Source organism: Anguilla anguilla, chromosome 3, assembly GCF_013347855.1.
Source record: "Anguilla anguilla isolate fAngAng1 chromosome 3, fAngAng1.pri, whole genome shotgun sequence".
In the NCBI taxonomy this organism is placed as follows: domain Eukaryota; kingdom Metazoa; phylum Chordata; class Actinopteri; order Anguilliformes; family Anguillidae; genus Anguilla; species Anguilla anguilla.
Genome location: NC_049203.1, coordinates 64,085,582 through 64,110,344, shown reverse-complemented (window position 1 = coordinate 64,110,344; position 24,763 = coordinate 64,085,582). Strand labels below are relative to the sequence as shown.

The 24,763-nt window shown below is 41.9% G+C and overlaps 2 protein-coding genes across 4 annotated transcripts in view; one reads left to right on the top strand and one right to left on the bottom strand.

Annotated features, from left to right (window-relative positions):
• Nucleotides 1-16,523, bottom strand: part of il1rapl2 (interleukin 1 receptor accessory protein-like 2) — a 323,388-nt gene extending 306,865 nt beyond the window's left edge. The window contains exons 1-2 of the mRNA XM_035407898.1: nucleotides 16,156-16,523; nucleotides 14,864-14,968 (exon numbers count right to left, since the gene is read on the bottom strand). The gene's annotated coding sequence lies outside the window, so the exon portion shown is untranslated. The remainder of the gene's footprint in view (nucleotides 1-14,863; nucleotides 14,969-16,155) is intronic.
• On the top strand, nucleotides 15,775-23,933 carry LOC118222365 (aristaless-related homeobox protein-like). Of its 3 annotated transcripts, none has more exons than XM_035407904.1 (6): nucleotides 15,775-16,036; nucleotides 20,476-20,602; nucleotides 20,993-21,476; nucleotides 21,985-22,030; nucleotides 22,409-22,686; nucleotides 23,166-23,933. In XM_035407904.1, the coding sequence occupies exons 2-6, from the start codon at nucleotides 20,509-20,511 to the stop codon at nucleotides 23,350-23,352; spliced, it is 1,089 nt and encodes a 362-aa protein (XP_035263795.1). In that variant the 5' UTR covers nucleotides 15,775-16,036; nucleotides 20,476-20,508; the 3' UTR covers nucleotides 23,353-23,933. The 3 variants fall into 3 exon arrangements, with proteins under 3 accessions (XP_035263795.1, XP_035263793.1, XP_035263794.1); XM_035407902.1 differs by having other exon boundaries at nucleotides 20,393-20,602; XM_035407903.1 differs by lacking the exon at nucleotides 15,775-16,036 and having other exon boundaries at nucleotides 20,255-20,602.
• Nucleotides 23,934-24,763: the final 830 nt, after the last annotated feature.

The following is a 24,763-nucleotide window of genomic DNA, read 5'->3' as shown; positions in this document are numbered from 1 at the left end:
CACTTAAAAGGGAGGGAAAGCCAATAGATTTTCTTTTCTTATAGAATGAAAGGAGGATCTAATCTGAGGAGGAAAAAAACGTGCTGGTCTATAGGTATTCAGAGTTCTTTTAGATAAATGCACGACTTTATATAGGGGCAGATGGTTTCTATAGAGCCATTGTTTTTCAAATTAAAATACAGTCAGTGCTTTCATTTGCAAGCTTTAGATTTTATAAAATCAATTTAAGAATGAAACGGATTTTCAGAGCATGTACAGACGCAGACGCACACACACTCACGCACACACACACAGGCTACATTGCACTACATTATCTTTAAAGTTAAAAATGTTCAAATTAAATTTCTCCCATGGGGTGATGACTACCTGTCATTCCCTTTCACTTCTTCACTTGTGTTGACTTTGAGGACTGACAGCATGTGTTTAATACACATCAGCGCTGTCACTCACTGTCCCCACTTCCTGTGGTTATTTCTATTATTTCTGAGAGACGCAAGCACAAAGAGTACAGTTGACATCAACAATGTTCGAATGTTGTCACTGTAAGTTAAGGTCCAACATCAAGGCTCTTTTTTTAAAACTCAAAACATACCATCTTATATTAAGTGTAATATTAAAGTGACCTAGCCTTGCTCTAGTACAGTTAAATAAAAGTGGCTTCCAATGAGCAGATGCTATACATTACATTATATTACATTTCATTTGGCAGAAGCTTTTATTCAAAGGGACGTACGATAAGTGCACACCGAAGGTCACTAACAAATTACAGAACACAGATCAGATAAGGCACAATTCTCATGAAGTATCAGTTATTCATAGCCATGAACAAGTCCAGTTCACATGGTAAGCATAGGCTAAGCCAGTAAAGTTATGGCAAGTCATGAACTAGAAGTGAGGCACGAATACAAGAGATAGAATAAAGAGCTACAGTGCAACATGAAGATACAAGTGTAACATGAAAGTGCTATAAGATCAAGATACCAATAAAACATGAGTGATACTAGATTGGGGGTGGCCCTGCAGAGGAGTAGTGTTAGAGTTAGTCAAAGTACAGTTTGAAGAGATGTGATGATGATCATGTGATGATCTGTGATGAACAGGTCCTAGCTTATGTCATAATGGTACAATACTGCACCAGCATTCCTGAAATGTCTCCTGATGTAAATGTTACCCCCAAAAAATTAGGCATTATTCTCTTTTATATATATATATATATATCTTTTTTTTTTTACAGGAAATACTGTACTTGGAATTGTTTTGAATATTACCAATAATTTTAGAGTACTAATAATAATAATCATCATTATTCAACCACAAATTAAGGAGTATCTTATTTTTTTATCATAAGTGCCTGCTGAAAAATATTCCACACTTCAAAATATTACCCCTTGCTTCTGATGACCCTTGTCCACCGGTGCATAGCTAATCATGTTTTGAATTTTTTTAAATCCATAGCTGTTTAATATTCAACAGCAAGAGATGATGATGTATGGAAAGAAAGTGCTGCTTGACCGGAATCCTTTCCTGAGTGCTCAGCTAAGCACAGAAATTCCTGAGCTATCCCCAGCACTCGCCTAGTGGACCTACTGGATAGCCTTTCTAATCATTCCTAAAAAAGATTGTACCAATACAGGCTGCCAAACTGAAACCGAACCATTGTTTTCATCACTTTTTCATTACAGTGTAGCCTGTTTTAGTCCTCGGGTCATTCTCACAGAATGGGAATGTTGTGGTTAATTGAGCGTTTTGGTTAAAACTCGATTTAGACCGTCGATACATTGGTTTTTTTGTTGTTGTTTGGAATATTTTGGTCCAGCTGACAGCGCTACTGGCATTTTTACAGTACCCACTCTCCCATGTTCACAGTTTGTAAATCTTATACTCTGGATGTGAATAGTTTGTAGTAGTAAGCCACTCTACAGATGCACACCATGGCCTTAACGTTACCCTTGACATTTACAGGAACACTTCAAATTTCCATTGCAATCTCAAAATATCCCATTAGTAACTCAAAACAAAACAATGTGGACCGCTAGAAGATACCATAGTAGGTCCCTTCTACGTATCGCAACATCGTGACACAGATATGAGCTTCTTGTAAACCCCCCCCCCCCCCCCCCACCATTTCAAATTGCATACGGTAGATATACAGCAATGTCCTCCACACCTGGCAGAAGGTGACCGCTGAACCAGAGCGATAGATCCAAGATGGACGCCAGCGCGCACTTTACGCGGCGTGCATCGAGAGAGAAAGCGCTGCGTGTTCTCTTCGGATTGCGAATTCTGGACGAGAACACGCACGTTTATCAGCCATCTTTGAGAGGATGCGGCCGGAGTCCGCCTTCGACGACGCGCAGCGCAGTGCCGGACTGAGTGAAAACTATAGTCGTGGGTAATTTTCCATTATTATTTCTCACGGAGACAGCCAAGGATAAGGACATCGTGGCACTGAATAAGTATTTGTGGACAGGCATTTTATATGCACTGGGGACACGCTTATCAAATGTGACTTCCAATGCATCTGCAGGCTTCCGACAATAAAAGAAAAAGCTAACTCTCCCACAAACCTCCCAGACCGAGCTGGAAGCATGATTATGTTTGCAAATGGCTTTAGATTAATATGGAATTCAAATTTAATATGAAATGACTGTTGACCTCTGCAGATAACTAAATATAGTGCTCTCTGCTGCATAGTTTAAGCTGAAATGTGAGAATAATTATTATGCAGTAACCCTTGCTGAGATCAGGACATCCATAATGTTCTGATAATTAACCCAACAAAGACATTTTCCAGTGTTTAAATTGAACAATAATTAATATTGAACGCCTAAAATATTGTAGGCAAAACCTTGTTAATTGCGGCCCATGTCAGACTGAGGGTCGTTTCAAATAAGTTTCAATTTAATATTGATCGTGCTTGAAAGGCAGCCATTTCAGTGGAAGACCCCACAAGCAAGTCCTGACCAATAAAACTATGAACCGAGTCTGAGATGGTGACAATGTGACACAAATGTCAAACATTTTTCCCAAAGCAAAACTTGGAGCTGCAATGGCACTGTAATATTCCACAGGCAGTTAACACTTATGACTTTATATCCGGTGATGAAACGTAAACATCACTAAAACTGCAACAGAAAATCCAGTTGCAAAAAATACAATTCAGCCCACCATATCTGAAGAGTTGCCATTTGGCTTTTCAGAACTCCAGTATGGGACTGCCCAAATACATTGCAAAATATCATGCTAACAGGCCTAGGCAGACATTGCTTTTATTGATACTGGGTGGAAGCACAATTTTCCACTGTCATAGTTGCTTAAAAGTGCATATGATGCAGCGGAAGTACACCAGGGGACCTACTGATAATTGGCCCGAGTTAAGACTAAATGGTAAAGAGTGAGACTAACGCTGAATAATTCACAGGGATGGATATAGTGGGGGGGAATGAGGAGCCATGACTTGTCTGGCCATATCCTCCAGAGGACCCAGGGAAAATACGTGAAATAAGTCAGGAAGAGACGGCGACACAGGGCGCAATTCGAAAGACTCAGAAGGCGAGCGATAGGCATGCAGGGCACTGCCTATTCCGCAACAGAGATTCGGCCCTCTACCAGCGAGATGCCAATGCGGAATCCTTATGAAGCCACCTGTTCAGAAAGAGTTAACATTCGTCCTATCATGGTACACGACTCATTTCAAAACAGTTAATTATGCTAATTAGCAGGAAGTGCAAATAGATTCATCAGGAGGAACTTAAGGATATTGATATTTTTGAACTACTTTCAGGCAGTGGTATTCATACATTTTTAAAAAAAATCAGTGCCCATTTGCAACTGGTTTGAAAAGGATATTGCCACCATTAGCCTCAGATGAACCAACCAATCATGTCTGGTGAATGCACCACAAGGGAAGGTTTTAGTCAGCATCAGTGCACGATAGCGCCCCCTCTGGTCGATCAGGGCACTTCAGGTCGGGCTGAGCTATCTGTGCACCTCCTGCTGTCCACTGGTGAAATTACGCAATTTGGAATGAAGAGAACAAAAGCAAAAGAAACCCCCCTGAACTGACGGGGAATTTTGCAGCAATGGGAAGCCATTTTACGTGAAGAAATTACTATAAAACAATGGCAAGAAGATAGCTCTGCAAACCGAACGCCTGGAAAAATCTCATTTTCTTTGTCGTGTCTTTACAGCAGTCGAGCTCCCCTTCCGTTCACGCCGTGTTTCTTAATACTGTTCATAAAAGAGCAACTTTAGCCTACCAGCTGTAAACCAGCGTATAGGATACCAGCCTGAAATTAAAGACTATAAATTCCAGCAGCAAAAATAGCAGGGCCCTTGTAACAGGAGATGGAGACATTCATCTGCTCTCTATGGATATTGTGCGGATCCTTGTAAGTCAGTACAATTTACCACCCGACTCGGCTCCACCATCGTTCCCGCAGCCCCCGAAACGGCGTGCTTTGTCTCCCCGTGTGACTGCACAAGCACAGTTACGGCCCCTTTTTAATCACGGGGAAATGCTCTCTCTCCTCGTGTTCCCCTACAAAATAATCTGGCTTCCCCCTGGAGTAAACATCTGCTCCATTTCCTGCTTTAATCTGCGCGAGGACGCCGGGGCGGGGGTCACATCGGCATGGGTCAGGACCGGGCGCCGGCACTTCCAGCTTCCAAAAAATAAATAAATAAATAAAAAACACATCCCGGTTTAGTGTGACTACCTGGGGCTGCATTGCTGCCATCAGGCACTATGATCCACCGGAGGTGCGTTCTCCATTCAGCTTACAGCAGAGAGCGGATGAGGCATTGTCTTCATCTACAGGGGAGGCGCTCAGCTCGGGAAAGACCCACTGACGACACGCGTGTCACGTGGGGTTAAAGTGGACTGCAGCCGCAGGTTTCTGCCTCACAAACACGACGGTGAACTTTTCACTCGCTCTACTGAGTGGGTGGCAGTGTAGTATAAATGGGTAGGGAGCCAGCCTTGTAATCTAAAGGGTCGACGCTGCCGTTGTACCCTTGAGCAAGCTATTTAACCTGCATTGGTTCAGTATATATATCCAGCTGTGTAAATGGATGCAGTGTTAATGCTATGTTAAAGCTGTGAAAGTCGCTCTGGATAAGAGCATCTGCTAAATGCCTGGAATGTAACACCACTAATGTCACTCAACAGTGAGAACCCATTTACAAATTCTCTCTTACATGTGCATTCAGAAACCTTGAGCTTTTCATTTCCAAGGTAGGCTACCTCCTTTCTGTCAAACTACACACAAAGAGAGTCCCTTCAATGAAAGAAATAGGTGCAATGATCAGGGTCTTATTATAAAACTGGTCATCCCCACAGTTACAGTATGTGCATAAAGAGTTGGCCTTATGCTCATAGCTGAGGCTGTCTGAAAGCAGGAACAGCAGGTGTGTAACTTACATTCCTCTCTACAATACGGCAAAGCAACACCAGATAAACCCAAAATCATGATTACGTCTTTGTCCAAATGCCGAGCAACAAGGACAAACAATGACAAGCCATTGCCACCATAAGGTAAGATCAACGAGACCTTACAATAATACTGCAATGAAATGAAGGTAACGCAACAGGTCCATATTCAATATCTTCAAATGATTTCCTATATTTAACAAAGGGTGGAATTCCATTACCGCTTATTACTTTTCTTACAGCTGGAAATTTCTATCATTATTAGTCAGTTATTTCTGTTAAACAGTACAACCGACTTCCCTGGGTTTTATGCTGTTCTTGGGTGGGAAAAATTGACACAGATTTAACATACTGTAGTCTCTCTTTGAAAATGTTACTAAACAAACACAAAGACATTAATTAGGCAGCATGCACCATGTATAACAAGCAACAGATGGTATAGCAGACACAAAGATGTCTTAACAGCAGAAAACATACGATTCCACAAAAATACATCTCAATTTAGCATGGAACCCACCCACAACAGCTTCCTTGGAAATGCCATTCTTTAAAATAATGTATTTTATACATAGTGATGTTTGTGCAGACAACTTAAACTCAGCAGTAATAAAGATAACAAAGGCAAAAAGACAAATTGTAAATCCAGACGAGCGCTCAGTCTGGCTCAACCTAACCATTAATGCATATTAAATGCGCTGTAATGCACTGTAAGGTAATAAATGAAACTCCCCACCGTGCAGAAAATCAGCATTTAACAGTCCATGAGAGAGTAATAATCAAAGACTGGTTAAAAGCTGGGTTGAAACAATGTAACATCGCTTAGATGTCAAACACCGGCTGCCCTCGCTGTATCAAAAAAGCCTTCGATGGAACAACTAATGAGCTCAGTGGCAAGATGTCTGATAGAGAGGGGGGGAGAGAGAGAGAGAAGGAGAGAGACAGAGAGAGAGACAGGGTTTTCTTTTTACTTTTGGGTCTCCTTTATTGGATAGGACAAAAAGTAGAGAGAGACCACATTAACACAAATTCCCACTCACGGACACATGCAAAAGTTTAAAAAAGTAAAACAAGAAACTATAAATAAACACAAAAATGTATGTACGTATATAAATATACATTATCCACCAAAGTGAAAAGCGCTAACTTGGTGAGCAGACGCTTGCAAGCATGTCCTCTTAAAACATGCACAGGCTCCAATGAGCCCGTGCCACCCACTTTGTTTTTCGAGTCAGCCAAATGTTGAACAAAAAGTTCAACAACACAGATAGATAAATAGTGAAAGAGAATACCCACCACCCAACCCCATACACCACTCCCTAACTAAACGCAAGACACGCTCCAGACGTGCAAACTCAACAAAGATAGAGAGAAAGAGAGAGAGAGAGAGAGAGAGAGAGAGGAAAAGAGAGGGAGTGGGAGAGAGAGAGATGGGCAAACTTGCAAGCTGGTCAATGTGACTGTGAAACTCTTGTCAGCCCAATACGGAGCTTGGCTGTTTGCCAGGTGTACCTGTGAGCACTGCAGAGTGACTAAAGAACAAGCTCAGGAGGAGGTAAAGAAAAAAAAGGGGGAGAAATCCCACCACTGCCTTCAGGAGCAGATCAGGGACAGAGCCGTCCCATCAGAGGAGAGTGCACGCCTCACCCGCAGAGCTCCTGGCGTGGACACAGCGGCGCGTCCCATTACAAAAAAATAACCTAATGGACACGGAGAGAGAGTTGAGCTGCTCTCCCTGCTCTAATGCTCTCAAGATCAGTGAGAGCCCTCTTAAAACACCATAGAACCTGTGAGACTGGGGACTAGGGGCTGGGGGCAGGCTTGGGGGGGGTGGGGGGTGGGCTTGGGGGGGTGGATGGGGTCATCCTCATGTCATGCGGTGGGATCGCGCTACGACAAATAGAAGATGGGATGGGGGGGGCCTGACGGGGGGTCCCGTGGGGGACCAGCAGCAGCAGGAAGACATCAGGGAACAGAGGAGGCTTCTGTCAGTAGCCAGGAGGAAGAGGGGCAGTCGAATCAGGGAGAAACTCCTCGACGGCGAGCCGAGCCGCAAGGAGGCGGGGGTGTCCGGGGAACGGAAGGAGAGGAGGGAACGGGACGGGGCGAGAGGGGGCACCAGAGCTTCCGGAACAAAACAAATGTGGCAAGGACTACCACAGGAACAGGGGCGTATGATCAGCAGGGGAAGTACCAGCGCCCAAAACAGGAGGCTGCACTGACTTATGGTTACAGGTTCAAATCCTGGGAAGGGTAAAGCCATTGTACCCAACATCAAGCCAGTTCCGCCTGAATTGCTTTGTTGAACATATCCAAATGTGTGAATTGATAACTGTGTAAATTGTAATCAAGGCCTAGACAAGGACAGAGAAACAAATAATTCAATCTAAATCTATGACAGGAGAAGCTTAACTAAAACGCACTACACAATATTTGCAGATACAGACTTAGCAAAACCTGTTCCCCAGATCAATCATTCTACAAAACACTGCAGTTCTTCTGCAAGTATTGAAAAATCTTCCCCTCTCATCATTATTATTAAAATTACTCAGGATCTTTTGAGCCATAGCAACAATGGCATGTGATTTCCCCTGTCATTATTGTCCCATAATCCGTCAAATATGATATGTGATCTTGAAGATTATTGTTCTTGGGGGCTGCTTGAATGAATACAAATTATCAAACAATATTACTTGGAGGGGGGGGGGGGGGGGAGAGAGAGAGAGAGAGAGAGAGAAATATGAGAAACCGAAAATGTAGTGCATAATTGAAAAAAGCTAAAGATTGCCTTCCAGCTAATCTTATCGAGGGCAAAATGACAGTCCTGTTTTGCGGTAATTATTACAGCAAACACTTGTAGTGGAATATTAGCTGGTTGTAAGGAGTTCTGCCGGAGAAAGGGAAGCAGCGTGGGACTAACACCTGGGCCTCATTAATATGCATGAAAACCTGTTCCCACGATAAACAAAAGGATTCTTGTAAACCGTTTAATATAAAAGCTGTCACGCAGAGACATAAACTATCTAATTCACACTGAGTTTTTAATTTAAGCGCAGACAGGAAATTGGCGTGGAATCAAGATGACCCAGCAACATTTAAGGAGGCGGCCTCCTTCTTGCTGCCTCCCGGGTTATCGATAAGGGATCTGCAGCGGGAGCGGGGGGGTGGGGGGGGGGGCATAATCACGCAAACGGACGCATTGCAGGCTGACAGAGAAGGGTGAGGGAGACATGGAGCAGGTCAAATCCCAAACAAGCTCATGAAGGGAATCTAATTTGGGGCGCGGGGAAAATATGACGACGAGACAAGCGAAGTGGAAGGGGAAACGGGAGGGGAGACATTGAAGAGTCCGCCGCCATCAGAAGAGCAGATCGAGAGAGAGATGTCTGAGTGACAGAGCGACGTCTCCATTTTTTTCCCCGTTCGGGGGGTGACAGACAGGAGAGCGGGGGTGCCACTGTCTCCCACTGAAATGCTCATCATAAAACCTGAACAATTACGCTGAAGGCACATGATAATAAAAGTTAATAATACATAAATATAATAACACAGCAGGCAAAACGAGTTATGAAAGTTGTAAACGAGGCTTCATATATGAAAACAGTAACAGAGCAAAACAAACAGATTTAATTTTAAAGCCTCTACACTTGTCTTCTCTTCTGCTATTATCATGTGAATAACAATAGGCCCGAGTGTGAATGGTAACTCGTGAGGACAGGTATTTGCCAAATGAGGTACTGAACAGTAGGATAGATGGGGTAAACGTCTATGGTACTTTAAAAACTGGATGATGACCATAGAGCTTAGCGCACACTTTAATGCAGTTCTGGCAATCAAGGTGACACGCATTAGGCATGTACCACTTTAGACTCAGGGGAGTGTGCTGACACACCTACTGTTTTTGGCAATTGGGGAACCGTACGAGTCACAACCCACAGACTCAGTAACAATTCTGTAGCCGTGCGATGCCACCCACTACTCACCAGCGCTGCCCTGGATGCTCATTAACAAGGTTGCTAGGATACCATGCAGCAGGGCTGCCCAATCCTGTTCCTGGAGATCTTCCTGTTGGTTTTCATTCCAACCCTAACAAAGCACACCTCATCCAACAGCTAGATAGCTCATTAAGCTGCTAATCAACAGAATCAGGGGTGCCAAATCAGGGGTGAAATGACAGCCTGCAGGACAGTAGACCTCCAGGAACAGGACTGGACAGCCCTGTCCTAAGGTAACAACTTCAGCCAGCAATGCAGTGACTTTCCAAATCAGCTCAGTTACAAAATAAAAGGTTGTGTTCAGACCCTGACCAGGAATAAGCGGGTAGAGATAATGGATGGATGGATGTGGATGGATGGATAGATGGATGGATTAAAAATGTATTGCAGACATTCCTCAATAAAATATCACAGCATAATCTTACAAGTTTGAGATAATTCTCCGGTTGAGGACAGTTACATTAAGCTTGGGTTGTGGTGTTCATGCAATGAGAATACAATAAAAAATGGCCACATTATAAAGCTCTTACCACGGCAACTTCACCAACAAGATTAACAACTCGAAGCCTCTTTTGAAACCTTAAGTGCAGCATCTTCTGCCTCGCTGCAATGTAGGGATGTCGATGCTCTTCTAGCACTTGCATCATTTATTATTATTATTGAACAATATATACAGAGAACAGAAAGCTGGAAGGCTGAGGAAAGGTTGGCGTCAATGAATGAGTCAGAAGGTGTTTGTCAAAGCAACGCTCATGGCTTGCAGGAGCCGACGCACTAACACAAGCAAAAGGGTTAACCCTAGGTGTGACGTGCGATGCCCAATAGCCCTACGTAAAAAGCAAAACTCACAAGTGCAATTAAAAATGCTAAATTAAGGCTACGGCCACAACATGCATATTATATCTGAGGCAATCGGTGACACAAACTGGGCTACAATGCAAACAAACTGTAAACTGCGCAGCACCACGCGACGTTTCCCTCCAGAAACCGTACCAACGTGAAGAGGAAGGGCGCACAATGAGGCGAAGAATCAAGGCAACACTTAGGCTAATTTGCACACCATCCTTGTAAAAAATAATGAGGCAGTAACATGTGTTTATAACCCAGCGGCTTCTCTCCTAAATGTTATTTACCACTTTGGTTGCCGATAAACGCTTCTCCCGTCCCAAATAAAACGTTTCATTTTAAATATGAAGGCTTACGAGATAAACTTTTTTTTTTTTTTTTTTTTTTAATGGCCGCAAATAACCGCGCGCAGTACACGCAGCACGAGAACGAAGCTCGCGCCTCCCATCTTAATGCACCTCTGATCTGAGGCTTCCCCTCTGATTCTGCCTTTTAATGAACAATCCCCTTCAGTTAGTGCAGGTTTTTTTTTTTTTTTGCCTTTGCACATCAAAAGACCTGCTGACTGATCACTCTTCCATTGTGCAGACCGAGGGTTCCAAAGAGGAGTAATGCAGTGATGGATGAAAGAAAGAAAGAAAAAAAAATCATTTTCCTGCATTACATTACTTGGCTGATCTATCCAGGATCCACCCAGGAATGTTAACCCTTTGAATAGACAGTGCCATTGTAATGAGGTACTCACCCTGCATAAATCAGTCTCTGTGTGAGTTTGTGACACCACAACCTCAGTTTAGATGCATAATTACAATTTATTACAACAACAAAAAAAAATCAGGCAATGGTGAAATAGTGTTATTTGTGAGAGGTCCGTTAGCTGAGCAGGGGTGGAAAAACATGCAGGAAATAAACGGGGGGGGGGGGGGGGGGGGGGGAATGGAGGGAACTCAACAAACAGAAATGAGAAATATACAGAACTCATGCTCAGATGAACAGCAGACCAAAAATGAAAAATAAAAAACATCATTCAAACAGAAATGAAATGAAAAATAAAGTAGCCAGCAGGTTGGATCTCAGTTCTGAATGAATAGTTTCCTTATAGAAAACAGGAAAGGGAAACCACAGTCGAGCCTGCACCATGCCGATCATACATAAGAGATGGCCCAGCACCCCTTTCTCCTATAGCTGAGAGGCTAATATGGGCGGAGCCAGACGGTCCCTCCCAAACACCTAGACGTTTCGTGTACCAGCACAAAACCTTCGCTTGACGCTAGAGCGCTTTACAGTAGCTAAAAGATTGCACAACGTTGGCTGATTCCCCAAAGAAACGATGAACCCTCTCACATAATGCCAGGTGACACACCGCCGTCTAAATCGTCAGGAGTATGAGAACCTACGAATATTTACGCATTTAAGTAGGACATATAATTAAAAAAAAACATTTAGTGAATGTGTCCATCCTCCTTCCTGCTTCGATACGAAGTAACCCCTGAACTTGCCTGAGAAGCACAGGGGAATTATTTGGACCGGTTCCACACTCAATTTCCGAAAACTGTTAAAGTGGGAGGGTCGGTATTGCCCAGCAGGTATGGAGGGGCTTGGCTCCAGTGCATCTGTCACTCAAAGAGAGAAGAGGATAAACAATCTACTCTCCAAAGGTGAGCTGGAAAAACGGAACGTTCCACAACTGCACAATACATATTTGTAATAGTCCAGCCCTTCTAAAAAAAAAAAAAAAAAAAAGTTTTCTGAAACATAGAACTGGTGGGAGGACAGACTCTGAGGGTTATGCGCCTGTCATTTGTTACAAAGACCTGAATCATTCAAGTGTTTGACTGCTAGTCGGGCTAAATTGGGCCAAGTGGAGATAGTTTTCCAGAGGAACAATCCCTAAATTGATCCAACCTTACCCTGAAGTCTTCTTTTGTTGGTGTGGGAATAAACTAGGACAAGTGTGAAAGGAGAGGGGGGTTTGTATTCTCAGGGGGAGAGAAGTGTGCACAAACGTGGGTGAAAATTAATACTCGGTTGTGTGCTGATTGAAAATAAAATGGAGCTATCAAATGTTTCTTTTTTTCTGACTGTTTGAAAAAAACAAAAACACAGTTTCAAGACTTCTGCGTGATCACGCCAAGATCCTTCAGAGAGTCCACTACTGCCATCCAGTGGCGACCAAGAGAATAAGGCCACAGTGTGATACAGTGCAGATGAAAGCATATTATATGAAAACAGACATTCGTCATAGGATCTGAAGGAATGCATTGTTCTTCAGTTAAATAGTGTATGCAGTATTCTTGATTCTACTGTGTTCAGTATCCCTGCCTCTCAAAGGACTTGTTCTGCTAAACATAACAGCTCTTAAGAAGTAGTTCATATTGTCTCAGACACTAAGCTGAGTTATCTCACCCATTGCCCAATTTTTTGATAGCATACATCTGGACCGCTTTTCAGGATCTGTGTAGCAGTGCAATTTAGATTTTATCAATCTTGGCTAATACAACTAACAGGTTGCAAGTTCAGTTCTATGAATAGGCCATTTTGCCCTTGAAAGAGGTACTTGAAATTTTCTGACATTAAACCATATAGCTGTTTGGACAATAAATATGCATTACATTTATTGTCCATATAACATTCAAACGTAAGTGATTTATGTCCGAATTCAGTACAACGATCCAATCACTTCCGAAACCCGTATAGCCTACTCCACCATATCATTCATAAATTCTCTATGTAAGATGAGCCCTGATTAGAAAAGATAAATAAATAAATATAAATGAAGATGAGTCACAGCACGCTATCCAGTATGGGACATGTACACAACAAATCCCACTGCTATGCAAATTTGAAACTGTAATTTGCATTTAAAAGGAAGCCTTCAGCGAAACAAATTCAGTAATTATGAGCATTCACTAATTTTACCTGGGTAAACATGCTATGGTCTATAATTAAAAACGGCACTTAAAAATCTGCGGAAATTTGAAAGGCGAAGCGGTTCCTCCGCTGTCGCCGAACTGAAGGACAAGACCGCGTAAATCACGGATCGGCGCGCGGAGAGATATTGGCACCTCGCGGCTTGGTGACAAATCGTAGCCGGGGATTTCTGTCCGCGGTCATTCCCGCTGCCTTCCCTGTGACGGGAATGCGTCGTAAATCACGAGAGGCGGGGGAAATTTCCTTATAAATTTAGCGGGGTTCCTTTACCCTTGCTTCTTTCCAAACACCGCGCTGGTACGCCGCGCAATTAAAGGGCCTTGGCCGACATGGCCACGCCTCGCTTCGTAAAATAAAACGAGCTGGCTTGAATACTCGTCGCTGAAATAAGTGGAAGTCCACGCGTGCAGCCCCTTAATGCCTGAGGAATCTGCAACCGCCCCTCTTCCCAGCGTTTACACACAAGCCCTGCGATTTGAGGAAATCCAGATTCGTGCTACATGATTAATCTGCATCGGATCCATCAGAATCTATGAGGGGTTTGTTTAAATACCCTCGTCTAACAGCCCTTTGAATAAAATATGGTCAGACTGACAGGTTCTTATTGTTCCATATGTCTGGTGTACACGGGGACGTCCTCAAACCTGCCATACCCTGCCCTATTCACAACAGTGCTTGCTGGAATATCCACCAATGCAAGTCAACATCACCTATCCCACAATCCAATAGCTATTATTTGTTAGGTAATGGTTTGAGGTTTGAGCATAAATTAACTACATAATAGTCCCTCAGAGATACAGACACATCAAGAATGGAGGTTGTTTGGAAATCGAAAATGTTCCGAACATTGAAAGTGTTGAAAAGCATCCATTTTAAGAACAGTAATCCTTTATTTAAATCATTAGTTACATTACTGCAGGGGTCTCAAACCCCACACCTGGAGGGCAGCAGTATCGTATGGCTTTTACGATCTTTTAATCTTGGCTTTGGAAACAAGGTGTGCAGGCTCTTCAGCCAATCAAAGACTTAAATTAATCACTTAAGTCAAAAATCAGCAGACACCGCGACCCTCCTGGATTTCAGCTAGAGATCCCTGCATTACCATAGCCTAATTTCTACTTTTGTTTATTTATTTATTTTTATTTTTGTAAAGCAGAGAAGGTAACATGTTAAGAGCACAGGTTAGGAGGAGTACCGGTGGGGATCGGACCCTGGGGGAATCGTGTACAGCGAGAGTCAGCCACCCTGCAGACTGAACCACAGCTCGCCACTGGGGCCTTTTCATTTTTTATTTATTTATTATTATTTATTTATTTTTTATTTTTTAATGGGCTTCTCTCATTTAGTGGCTTTTGATCAGCTTTCCAAACTAAACATCTTTAAAGCGGCCTGCTATCTTGGGCCTCTGTTGAAAACACAGTGTGTTCTTCAGCAATAGTGTTCAGCAATGGCCCCTTTCGTGTACCTTTGATAGCATTTAATGTTATTTTAACAAGGTAAAGTGAACCTCACCCCCAATTCATTCTTGCATTAGCACTAATGATCTTGATAAGGCTTTATTGTACATTCTACTCGCCATTTAATACCCTATTTAACCAGTCCATAACTGTGCAGCATATCCCCGATGTTCTGCTACATTAGCCTTTTAGGATATGTTACTCACCCGCTGGTCACCTCTGCCATGTCCATAACCATGTTGGGAGTTCCAGGCGATGAAATTCTCATTTCTCAGCCTGAGCTGGCGTGAAACACTCCCTGTCACCTCCACCTGAGAAGCAAAGAGCGGAGTCCATTTTGGAACTTGCCACGTATTCCATCAAAAGAGGGAACAGGCTTCCTGACAGCCCAGGTGCAGGGAAGCATGTTTCCACGGCCGAGGCGCAAATTCACTCTACAGCTCGTGTAGGCTACCTCAGACAACGGTGGACCATGGGGCCGATCCTCACAGGACAGCCCTCAGCTAACCTCTTTTTTTTTTTTAAGCTTCTGTTCAATTAAACCTCTCTCTTCACCTTTCTTAGACACACACTGAGAACGCCCACACACTTTTTTTTTCTTTTTTTTTTAAGTTAGTTTAATCTCCTGTTACTCCGAATAAAATTAATGTTTTCCTTTAGCAGACCTGCGGACTATGGAATTTTTGTGATAAAAAAAAAAGCTCTCAGCTTGGCTAGAGCATGTAGGGTCTCTGTGCCCTTCATCACGAGTAACAGGAGGTCAACACTGCAATACTAATACCTCCGTGTTTTTGGAGGCATTAGTATTGCAATTTCACAAAGCTGCGGCAGACAAGCAGTGCCCAAAATCAACAAATGATCAATAAATCAGCCTGTGTCTTTTTCCTGACCGTCCTAACCTAAATAAGCCAAATGCTAAGTGTATCTTGCTTGACACGTTCTTTCCCTTGTGATGCTTGGTTTAAGCAATGGCTTGGTTTAAGCCTAAGGGCTTGGCTTTGCCCCTCCCTATATTTACGGGTTCCTTGCTGCATCCGTAAGATGAATACCAGCTCTCCTGATGTATATAAACCTATCGTTCCGCCCCGCGGCACACAACGCGTTGGCGGGAGACAGAGACAGAACACGGGTTATTGATGGGATCTATAAATTGTTACTTGTAAAGGTTTAACAAGAACAGAGGGAGCCACCTATGGTTGAGGGTTTGATTTATTGCATACATTGGACCCAGTTTTCAAAGGAAACAAGACAAGCCAGTACAGTGCAAACCGCAGAACTTTACAGGACAATTTGTCTTATTAGGTCAAGTTTTATAAAGGCTAAAAGGTGACTCGTAAAGAACTGGGCTCCAGACATGTGTTCCATCCCTTACAGAAACGGTAAGCACTGCACAAGTCTATGGTATAATCCAGTGCACTTGACTCTTGCCCTTGAAGAGCCATCGGCGTTGTAACTGAGAAATTAAACAATCGATTGAAGCGGTTCGTAGTTAACTCACCTCACCTGGTTTCTTTGCTCGGAACTGTTTGCTGATTTCAAGGTGAAGACAAAAACTAGCAACCATGCAGCTCTCCAAGGAGAAAACGGAATACCGGAGGCATTGGCCTACCCAAAAAGCTATCTCCAGCCACTCAGTGTTTTACCAAGTTCCTTACATTCACAGTAGACCTATCTAAACAGCCATTCCATTTCTCAATTGCTTCCAAATTTATTTACCTTGAAAATAAGGCTTTAGTCCTACGTTAAATGACGGACACTATATTTTCCCTCAGCAAACGGAATGAACTCCAAATCGGCATTTATTTCCCCCCATTTTGTTTCTGTCGGCGACATCTCGATAGAGAAGGGGTATCCGATCTTGCGCAGTGTGGGTCCACACCTGATATGCCGATAGGTTAAATCAGGGGTGTTCGTGCGGAGTAAAAATCCCTCCTTGGACAAGATCCGGTTGAAATAGAACAGATGTATGCACCTACGCTATTGGTTCTCAACTCGGTCCCGAGAACGCTGCATATGCTGGTTGTTGAACACATGTGTTTAAGTTCTTTCATATTTTTGACTCGTTATCTTTTTTTAAAAAGCTTTAACTTCTTCATAATTTACAAAATAGTTAGTTTTAGTGGCTAGGTGTCCACACTTTCCCCAGTTAGAAGACTGAATCACGACAATTGCCTTTAATTTAATCAGTTAAATTTTTTAGCTCTATATAATCGTTTGCAATAGGCCTTATAGTAGGCTACAATAAGCACAAGGTGGCACAACGTGAATATGGGGCTTTTGTTCTTCATGGCATGCATAGCTATTTCCGACATAATGTTTTTTAATGGGGTAAATGATTCTGAAAAGTGCAATTGTGAAAAACGAACAGCTAGTTGAAATTGTGGGATTATAATTGTGGTTGGAATAAAACACGGCATACACAGGGGTCCACAGGAGAACTGACTGATCTCCGCCAGTCGCAGAATGTAAACTGCAGTTCACTAAATTCCCAGTAGAGGATGCCATTACACCAATTTCCATGTTTTTGAAGACTCGTGGCAAAACTTCAAAGGTTATTACAGGCTAAGTGGGCAGCGTCAAGGAATATGACCCAGAGGCCAGCACACACAGGCGCACAATAATCATAATTAACTGCATATGGGGATTTTATAATCACCATTTACATCCCAGACAACCTGGTTTAGTCAACATTGAGTATCTTTACTAATTATATAAATGTAATTGTAAGTTCAAATCCACAATTACATCTCACAAATTTAAAACTGTAACGTACTGAAGTGTAAATAACATGGAATTCAACGTGTAAAGAATCAATTGAGCAAGAAAGTGCACACAATATCATAACACAACATTATTATATTAATCAGACTGCATAGTGTATATGTGATTGCAAGTTACAGCCAAGTTTGGTCATAAATATACTGAAACTAAATTTCGTCTATCATTTCAATTTAATATGAATTAATGTCAAAACAATGAACAACTTCTTGCACAAATAAGGTAACACCTTTACTGCTTCTGTTGACTTTGGGCACTCATATGACAGACATTGAGTGTGAATATGTTCCAGTGCCCTGTAAAAATGAGATCGAGGTTGATGTTCATATTCACATTTAACGTGCTGTGATTGGCCCGTCAAAACCCATCAATCACCTTAATGCCACTGTGAAATTGCAGGACAGGCCTCGTGACGTGCCTTATAGGTAATCAATCATGTGATTCCTATGGTGAAATTCCCTGTTTTTCAGGTGGCTAAGCAAATGGTGTCCAGACTGGTCCATTCCCTGGTTTGCTTCATGCACTCTTCATGGCCATAGCCACTGCCAATGCATGAAAAACATTGTTTCCACCTTTGTGACCTTTGACATTCGTCTTTCGTCATAGTGGCAATGAATACCCTTTTGTGTGAATCAACCCCTCCCTTCGTACTACTCTGATTGGTCCATTTTAAATAGGCATCTCACTCTTTAACACTTACCTGCTGTGAATGTCAAAGTCTAGTGCACAGCTACACCAGGACCAGGAAATATTGAATGTGAAGCTAGAGGCATACTTACGCAACAGGCCTTGATCCATAGGGACGATCACCCAAGAAGTGTGTTACATTAGACCACAGCATTAAAAAGCAAAATACTTTATTGATCCTCATCAGGGACAGTCACACAACACAATTCACTGAGAGGAAGTGTGACAAGCTATACTTCTCAAGGTAATTCTGCTCATTCTTGCACTTGTTATGTCCCAAATGGGTGGAAACGTACAGCACTTAATGAATTGGACAAGGGGGCTGTATGTTTAAGGATCTGAACTAGGGGGGTGTAGGTTTAAGGATCCGGGTAGGTTTTGTAGGTCTTGAATATCGGCTAGGTCTTTTGTAGTCATGAGGAAGACACCTGATCTCCACTGCTTCAGCAGATGAATATATGATGCAGCTGAATAAGGCTATAAGATGATAACTTTATTTATACACACTACCCTGGACATATTTCCACAGTCTGCAATGCTCAGTGCAACCCACATTTTAAAAAGTTTCAAGATAAAGACCACAAAATAGAAGATGGAGTACAATCGTGCTGCAACTTCATGCACAGAATTCCATTTTTGGGCACCAGGGGGAGCCAGAAATCAGTTACTAGACTTCCGAAATATTCAGGATTCAATTGCACATTGTCATTTGCCCTCTATAGTTCATTGAGAATGGACTGGCTGATTAAGGTATTACAGATCAGAATTGTTATTGTTCTGTTATTCTTATGAATTAATTGTACACGCAATGTAGAGTACTTACATTTATTGACATTAATATTATTTTACTTTACTGACCTCAAATGAGCATAATATGTTTTCTGGTTATACAGGAATAAAGTATATAATGATACAGCAGTGCAGTAGAATTCATGTATGATCCAAAAGTATTGAAAAAAAGAATTGACTACTACTATTCATTCTTATGATCTTATTGCAAACAAAAAGAGGTCATTTTACTTTTCATTCATTCATATTACATCCATCCATTATCTAGCTTATTCCTGGTCAGGGTCTTGGGGGGGGGGGGGGGGGGGGGGGGGGTGCTGGAGCCTACCCCAGCATGCATTGGACGAGAGGCAGGAATACACCATAGACAAGCCTGCCAGTCCTTCACAGGGCACCCACGCCACTCACACTCATTCACTCAAACACTGACACCTGTATGCTTATGGACTGTGGGAGGAAACCCACGCAGACATGGGGAGAGCACAAACACAGAAAGGAACTCTGGCTCGAACCCAGGACCTTCTTGCTGTGAGGCAACAGTGCTACCCACTGCACCACTATGGCCGTGCCGCCCTCATTTGTAATACAGACACAGTAAAATGTTCAGTGTTAAATTACATTACATTACAGGCATTTAATAGACACTCTTATCCAGAGCGACATACACAACATTCTACATAGCATTTACATTGCATCCATTTATACAGCAGGATATATACCGAAGAAATGCAGGTTAAGTACCTTCAAGGGTACAACGGCAGTGTCCTACTCAGGAATCGAACCTGCGACCTTTAGCTCCTTACTCATTATACTACACTGCTGCTAAACTCCCATTGGACTCATATGTGCTATGTTAAGAGTTTAATTAACACAGAACATTTTACTGTGCAAAACACTATGGTATCATATACATTGTAGTTCAAAAATAATAGCAGTATTCAATGTAATATCGCTTTCATTAATATCAGTGCATTGATAATCTCAATGTAGCCAATCACTTGTCATCAGTACTCCTCAGTAGCTTCCACACCCCTCTTTCCATGTTACAATAACCTCAAAAGAACAAGAAAAACATAAAAATTATTTACTATTATTTTCCCCAGACCATATTAAATAAATTTAACAATATCCCAAATTTAAATGTAGCATTGGCATCACAACTGAGTCGTTTGGTGCTGAAAGATCATGTTATATATTATCAGCATTAGTTTTCTTATTTTCAGTCAAACAGGCCTTATATTTATATGCACTGGCAAATCTGTATTAAGATGAGATGGCTGTGGTGCATCAACATTCACACAGATTGACAATAATACACTTCTTGTCACAAACTGTGATCCCACCTCAATCCTTTCCCCTTCGTGTAATCAAATGCTAATCACACCGCAAACACTCCAATGCCGGACCAATAGAAACCAATGCGGTCCTGATTATTTTTTGGGGGACCTGCTATGTAGCTTACACAGTTTACTCCATTTAAGAGATATGCAGAGGATCCGTCCGAGGGCGCATGACAGAGTCGTTTGTAATGAAAAGGGTCATGCAGACTTCTCTTGAAATCAAGGCTGGCGCCAAGAGCCGCGACACGGCGGATTCCATGGAACCGACGGAGGCAGTCCCAGTTTTATCGTCTTATTTCATTGAAAGTATTCTGGCGAAAGGGAATAAGCAAGGGACCGAGAGAAACAGAGGTTTGTGTTGTTGTTATTATTATTATTGTTATTATTATTATTATTATTATTAGCTACCAGTACAGTAGTAGCAGTTGTATGCTGTTGTTCGTGTTTTTCGTCATACTATACTTTTGATTTAGACTGTAACCACTTATCATTCTACAGTAATTGTTATTAAACCGTAGTTGATTAAATAAAATGGGTTAACAAAATTAAAATAGCCTACTTTAGATGTAAATGAGGTGCCAGGATTATTTTACACAGCCAAGTATTTAGATAGGCTGTCCTTATGTCTGCCATCGTAGCCTACATTCAGCAACAGGTGAAAGTAATGTAAATGGGAAAAAATGGGAAATAAAAATAGATATAACTTACGGTACGAATGTTCTTCTTGGTATTTTCAAACAGTGAGTGCTAAGGGGCCTGAGCTCCACATGGAAACGGGGTCGCAATCACACCTGAAAAGGATATGCTACCATGTGGACAGTGGTAAAAATTCCCCGTCACACAAGGCCACCTTGCAAGAATTTCAGGACCAATTCTCGGATCCCTTAAAATCATACCAGAGGCGCTTTCCCCCGAGTGACAGATCCCGGGACGGACCGCTGTGTGATAAGTTGCCGTGTCTGGGGGGCATTGAGCACCCGTTGCCAATAAAGGCTGACGCGAAAGATTTCAGCGAAGACTTGTCCCAGCAAGTCACAACTAGGAACGCGACGGGGAAGGACTGTGAAGTTGACCACCGGGAGATGAACCGTGTCTCGAGCCCGGACGGATATCATTCTTCCCTGAAGAGAAAGCAGCGTCGGTATCGAACTACGTTTTCAAATTTTCAATTAGAAGAACTTGAAAGGGCTTTTCGAAAGTCGCATTATCCAGACGTGTTTTCCAGGTATGATTGTCAGGTTATTAGCGAGGCTATTAGTCCTATTATTAGTTTTATTCTCGCTATAGTTGTTATGGTTCATGGTCATGCCATGCTCATGACGGAAACCAGTTATTAAGAGTAGCCTATGTCTTCCTATATTTTTTTTAAAGTACAGATCGAAGTTTAATTGGCAAACGAAAGTAAAATTTTAAACCATGAGTCATAATAGATCACAAACCAGCGGAAACAATGAACAAAAACAAGTTATATGCAATATAATTTTTTTTGGGAAAGTAATCATAATCTTGTAGACGTAGCATGACTATGGACGAAAAACGGCTAATCCAGGTGTTGCTTTAAAATGCATGCGGTTGTATCTCTTATTCAGAAATGCCTGTGCCTTTTAATATAAAGTGTAAAAACTCCGTAGGCCTATGTTGACTGTATTATTATTATTATTATTATTATTATTATTATTATTATTAGTGTGGCTTGTGTTTAAAGTAGCCTAACATATGTTATATCTGCTCAGAGAAGAATTGGCGATGCGTTTGGATCTGACGGAAGCAAGAGTTCAGGTAAGGCTAAATCAATACAAGTATTTTTGGGTTTTAATTGTTAACATGCACTGTGGGTTGGAGTTGTCCCATTTGATCATTTAATTTTTCATTTTAAAATTCCATTTCAAAATTCCGATCAGTCACTCAGATAGGACTTACAGTACACATCCATAAATGGATCCTTAAACACCCCCATTTGACTCAGCTACATTAATTGGCTAAGTCACTGACTATTAGCCACTGCTAATGGGCAGTCAAATGTCGAACAGAAACGGGTGCTTTTACTCTAGTTCTATTTTTCTATACCATACTGTAGAGTTATTTTCCCCCTTGATTTCTTTTATTACATTATGCTCTCTAGTAAATCCGTGACCTCGGATATGTTTCTGTGTGCAGGTGTGGTTCCAGAATCGACGAGCTAAGTGGCGTAAGCGTGAGAAAGCCGGGGCGCTAAACTGTGTCCCTGGACTGGCGGTTAGCAACCCGCTCGGCGTGTACTTGGACGTTCCGCTCAACCAGCCCTCGGTGTTGGACCCCACGTGGAGGACAGGCGGAGTGCCCGCCCTGGGGGTTCCACACGCCGCGCCTGTCTTTAACAACGCTTCCTTGGGCCTGGGCAGTCTCACGTGGGCTTCCCTGTTCCGACACCCTCTCCTCCATCCACACTTCAACAGGTAAGGAACAGCTGAGGCTGGACCCTCGATCGGTGCAACAGGTGAAAAAAAAAAAGTAAGGGAGCTAAAGCTTCTTCACGTGAACGTGACATTGGGGCGATTTTATGCCTAATCCCCGCATGAAGTTAGCACACTGCCAGTGCTAAGAAATGCATTCGACATACGGAAGTGGGCAAGGTATAACGACTGGTTGATCTGTAATTCTTGTTAAATTTTAGTTTACTTGTGTACTTGTGCTTGGGGATGTCACCACTGATTTCCCTGGATACTAGCCTAGATACTTCTTTACACACATATATTAATATACGGTAAATGGAATGTTTAGGAATACCACTTGCTTCACAGTTAATAAGCTTTGCTTCATGACAAGGCAGCTACATGTCAAGATGTCTGCTTAGAAAGTTAGTAAATTGTGAAGTAAGCTGGATTTATACCGTTATCAGCGGGGTTAGCGTTTAGCCTGGATATTTACATTTTAGGTTTATAACCCTGGTGAATCCTCTGAGTCACACCGCCGTGCTGACCTCCAAAGCCCCGGCCCCAACCCCAGCCCCGACCTTTGACCCTTCGCTCACGGGGGCTAGCGAGAGGAAGTCGTCCAGCATCGCCGCGCTGAGGCTCAAGGCCAAAGAGCACTCGGCACACATCCAGCAGCCGGACTCTTAGTCCAGAGGGGGGGACCCCACACGCCAGAGAGCACTGGGGCGTCGTGGCTTTGGCCTGTGGTAGATAAACACACACTGTGAAACCGTAATAAACACACACCTACTGTTCTGCCCATCTTCCATCCAAAAAATGAATGTTTCATAGTAGGCACCCTCTATTATTATTATTATTATTATTATTATTATTATTATTATTATTATTATTATCATCATCCAAATGTATTTTTGTATCAGAAACAGGGTAATTGGGTGCAACTGAGTGATCTCCATACAATTTGCAGATACATGAGATCAGCTTTAGTAAATTATGTGATCGTTAAAATGGTTTTTGTTGAAATGCAGATGTTCTAACTGTTAAGAAATCACACCAGTTTTAATTAAAGTGAAGATAATTTAAAATTAAAGCTAGTGCCTATGTGTATTTAAAGGTTGTGTACAGAATTTTCCATCTTGAATAGTCTGATGTTTGTGATGCGCTTTGTATGTTTTAAGACAGTTTTCTTGTGAAATATAAGTATTGCATTTTGAGATTTTAGCTGATTTATGTTATCAAAAATAAAATTTCTTATTTATGACAAGCAATAGGATTCACTTTGAGTTTTAAACAATAAATATTAATATTAAGTTAATTTATGCCACAACTTACAGTAGCCCAATACTTTGTTCTTCTTTTTCCACTAACCCAATACTGCAATATACGATCTGCTAGATCTAAAGATTCTGATATATGAATTGTAAACGTATTACCAATCTCATGCTGTTCTATTAATTTGTCAATGTTAATTACAGAAGGAAAATGTACATATTTATTTTTAAAGGGGGAAATTCAATATTGAATTCACATTTAAATCAATATCTGTTCAAATGATAAATCTTTAAGCTTAATTCTGAATGATATACATACATACATACATACATATTTTTGTATCTCGTTTTGTTGATGATTGCACAAATATAGTTCGTATCTATTCAAATTACAATTTATATTCAAACGTAACCCATGATTGCTTCAAACCAGCCACTTACAGTAAGCATTCATACATTGTTTCCATATTATGTCCGTGTATTTTTGGTAAGAGCCTTTTTTTTCTTCTTTTGGTCAGTACCTCTTTATACAACTTTTCGTTTTATTACTGTGGTATGGACCTCTAGCACCTGGCACCAGCAATGCAGCAGGGGAAAGTGTATTTCTTGATTAAAATGCTACAAACACAACCGATGATGACGGTATCCTATTCCTCAATTTTCTGTGCAAACAGTGTGCCACGCCACATTATGTATCAGTGTCTTTACATCCTTTTAAACCTACATTACAGTATAGCAGTGCACTGTATATGATTTATACACGGAGGCCGTGCTGAGGTGAATGTTTAAAATCCACTGCGTGCGAGAGGTGGAATCAATAACACGTG

Bases quoted from the DNA above. Each gene is read 5' to 3' on its own strand.
- LOC118222365 (XM_035407902.1), top strand. From the start codon at position 16,012: ATGTGTTCCATCCCTTACAGAAACG. The intron at 20,603-20,992 runs GTTTGTGTTGTT...ATTTTCAAACAG, and splicing joins AGGGACCGAGAGAAACAGAG to TGAGTGCTAAGGGGCCTGAG. The intron at 22,687-23,165 runs GTAAGGAACAGC...TTTACATTTTAG, and splicing joins CTCCATCCACACTTCAACAG to GTTTATAACCCTGGTGAATC.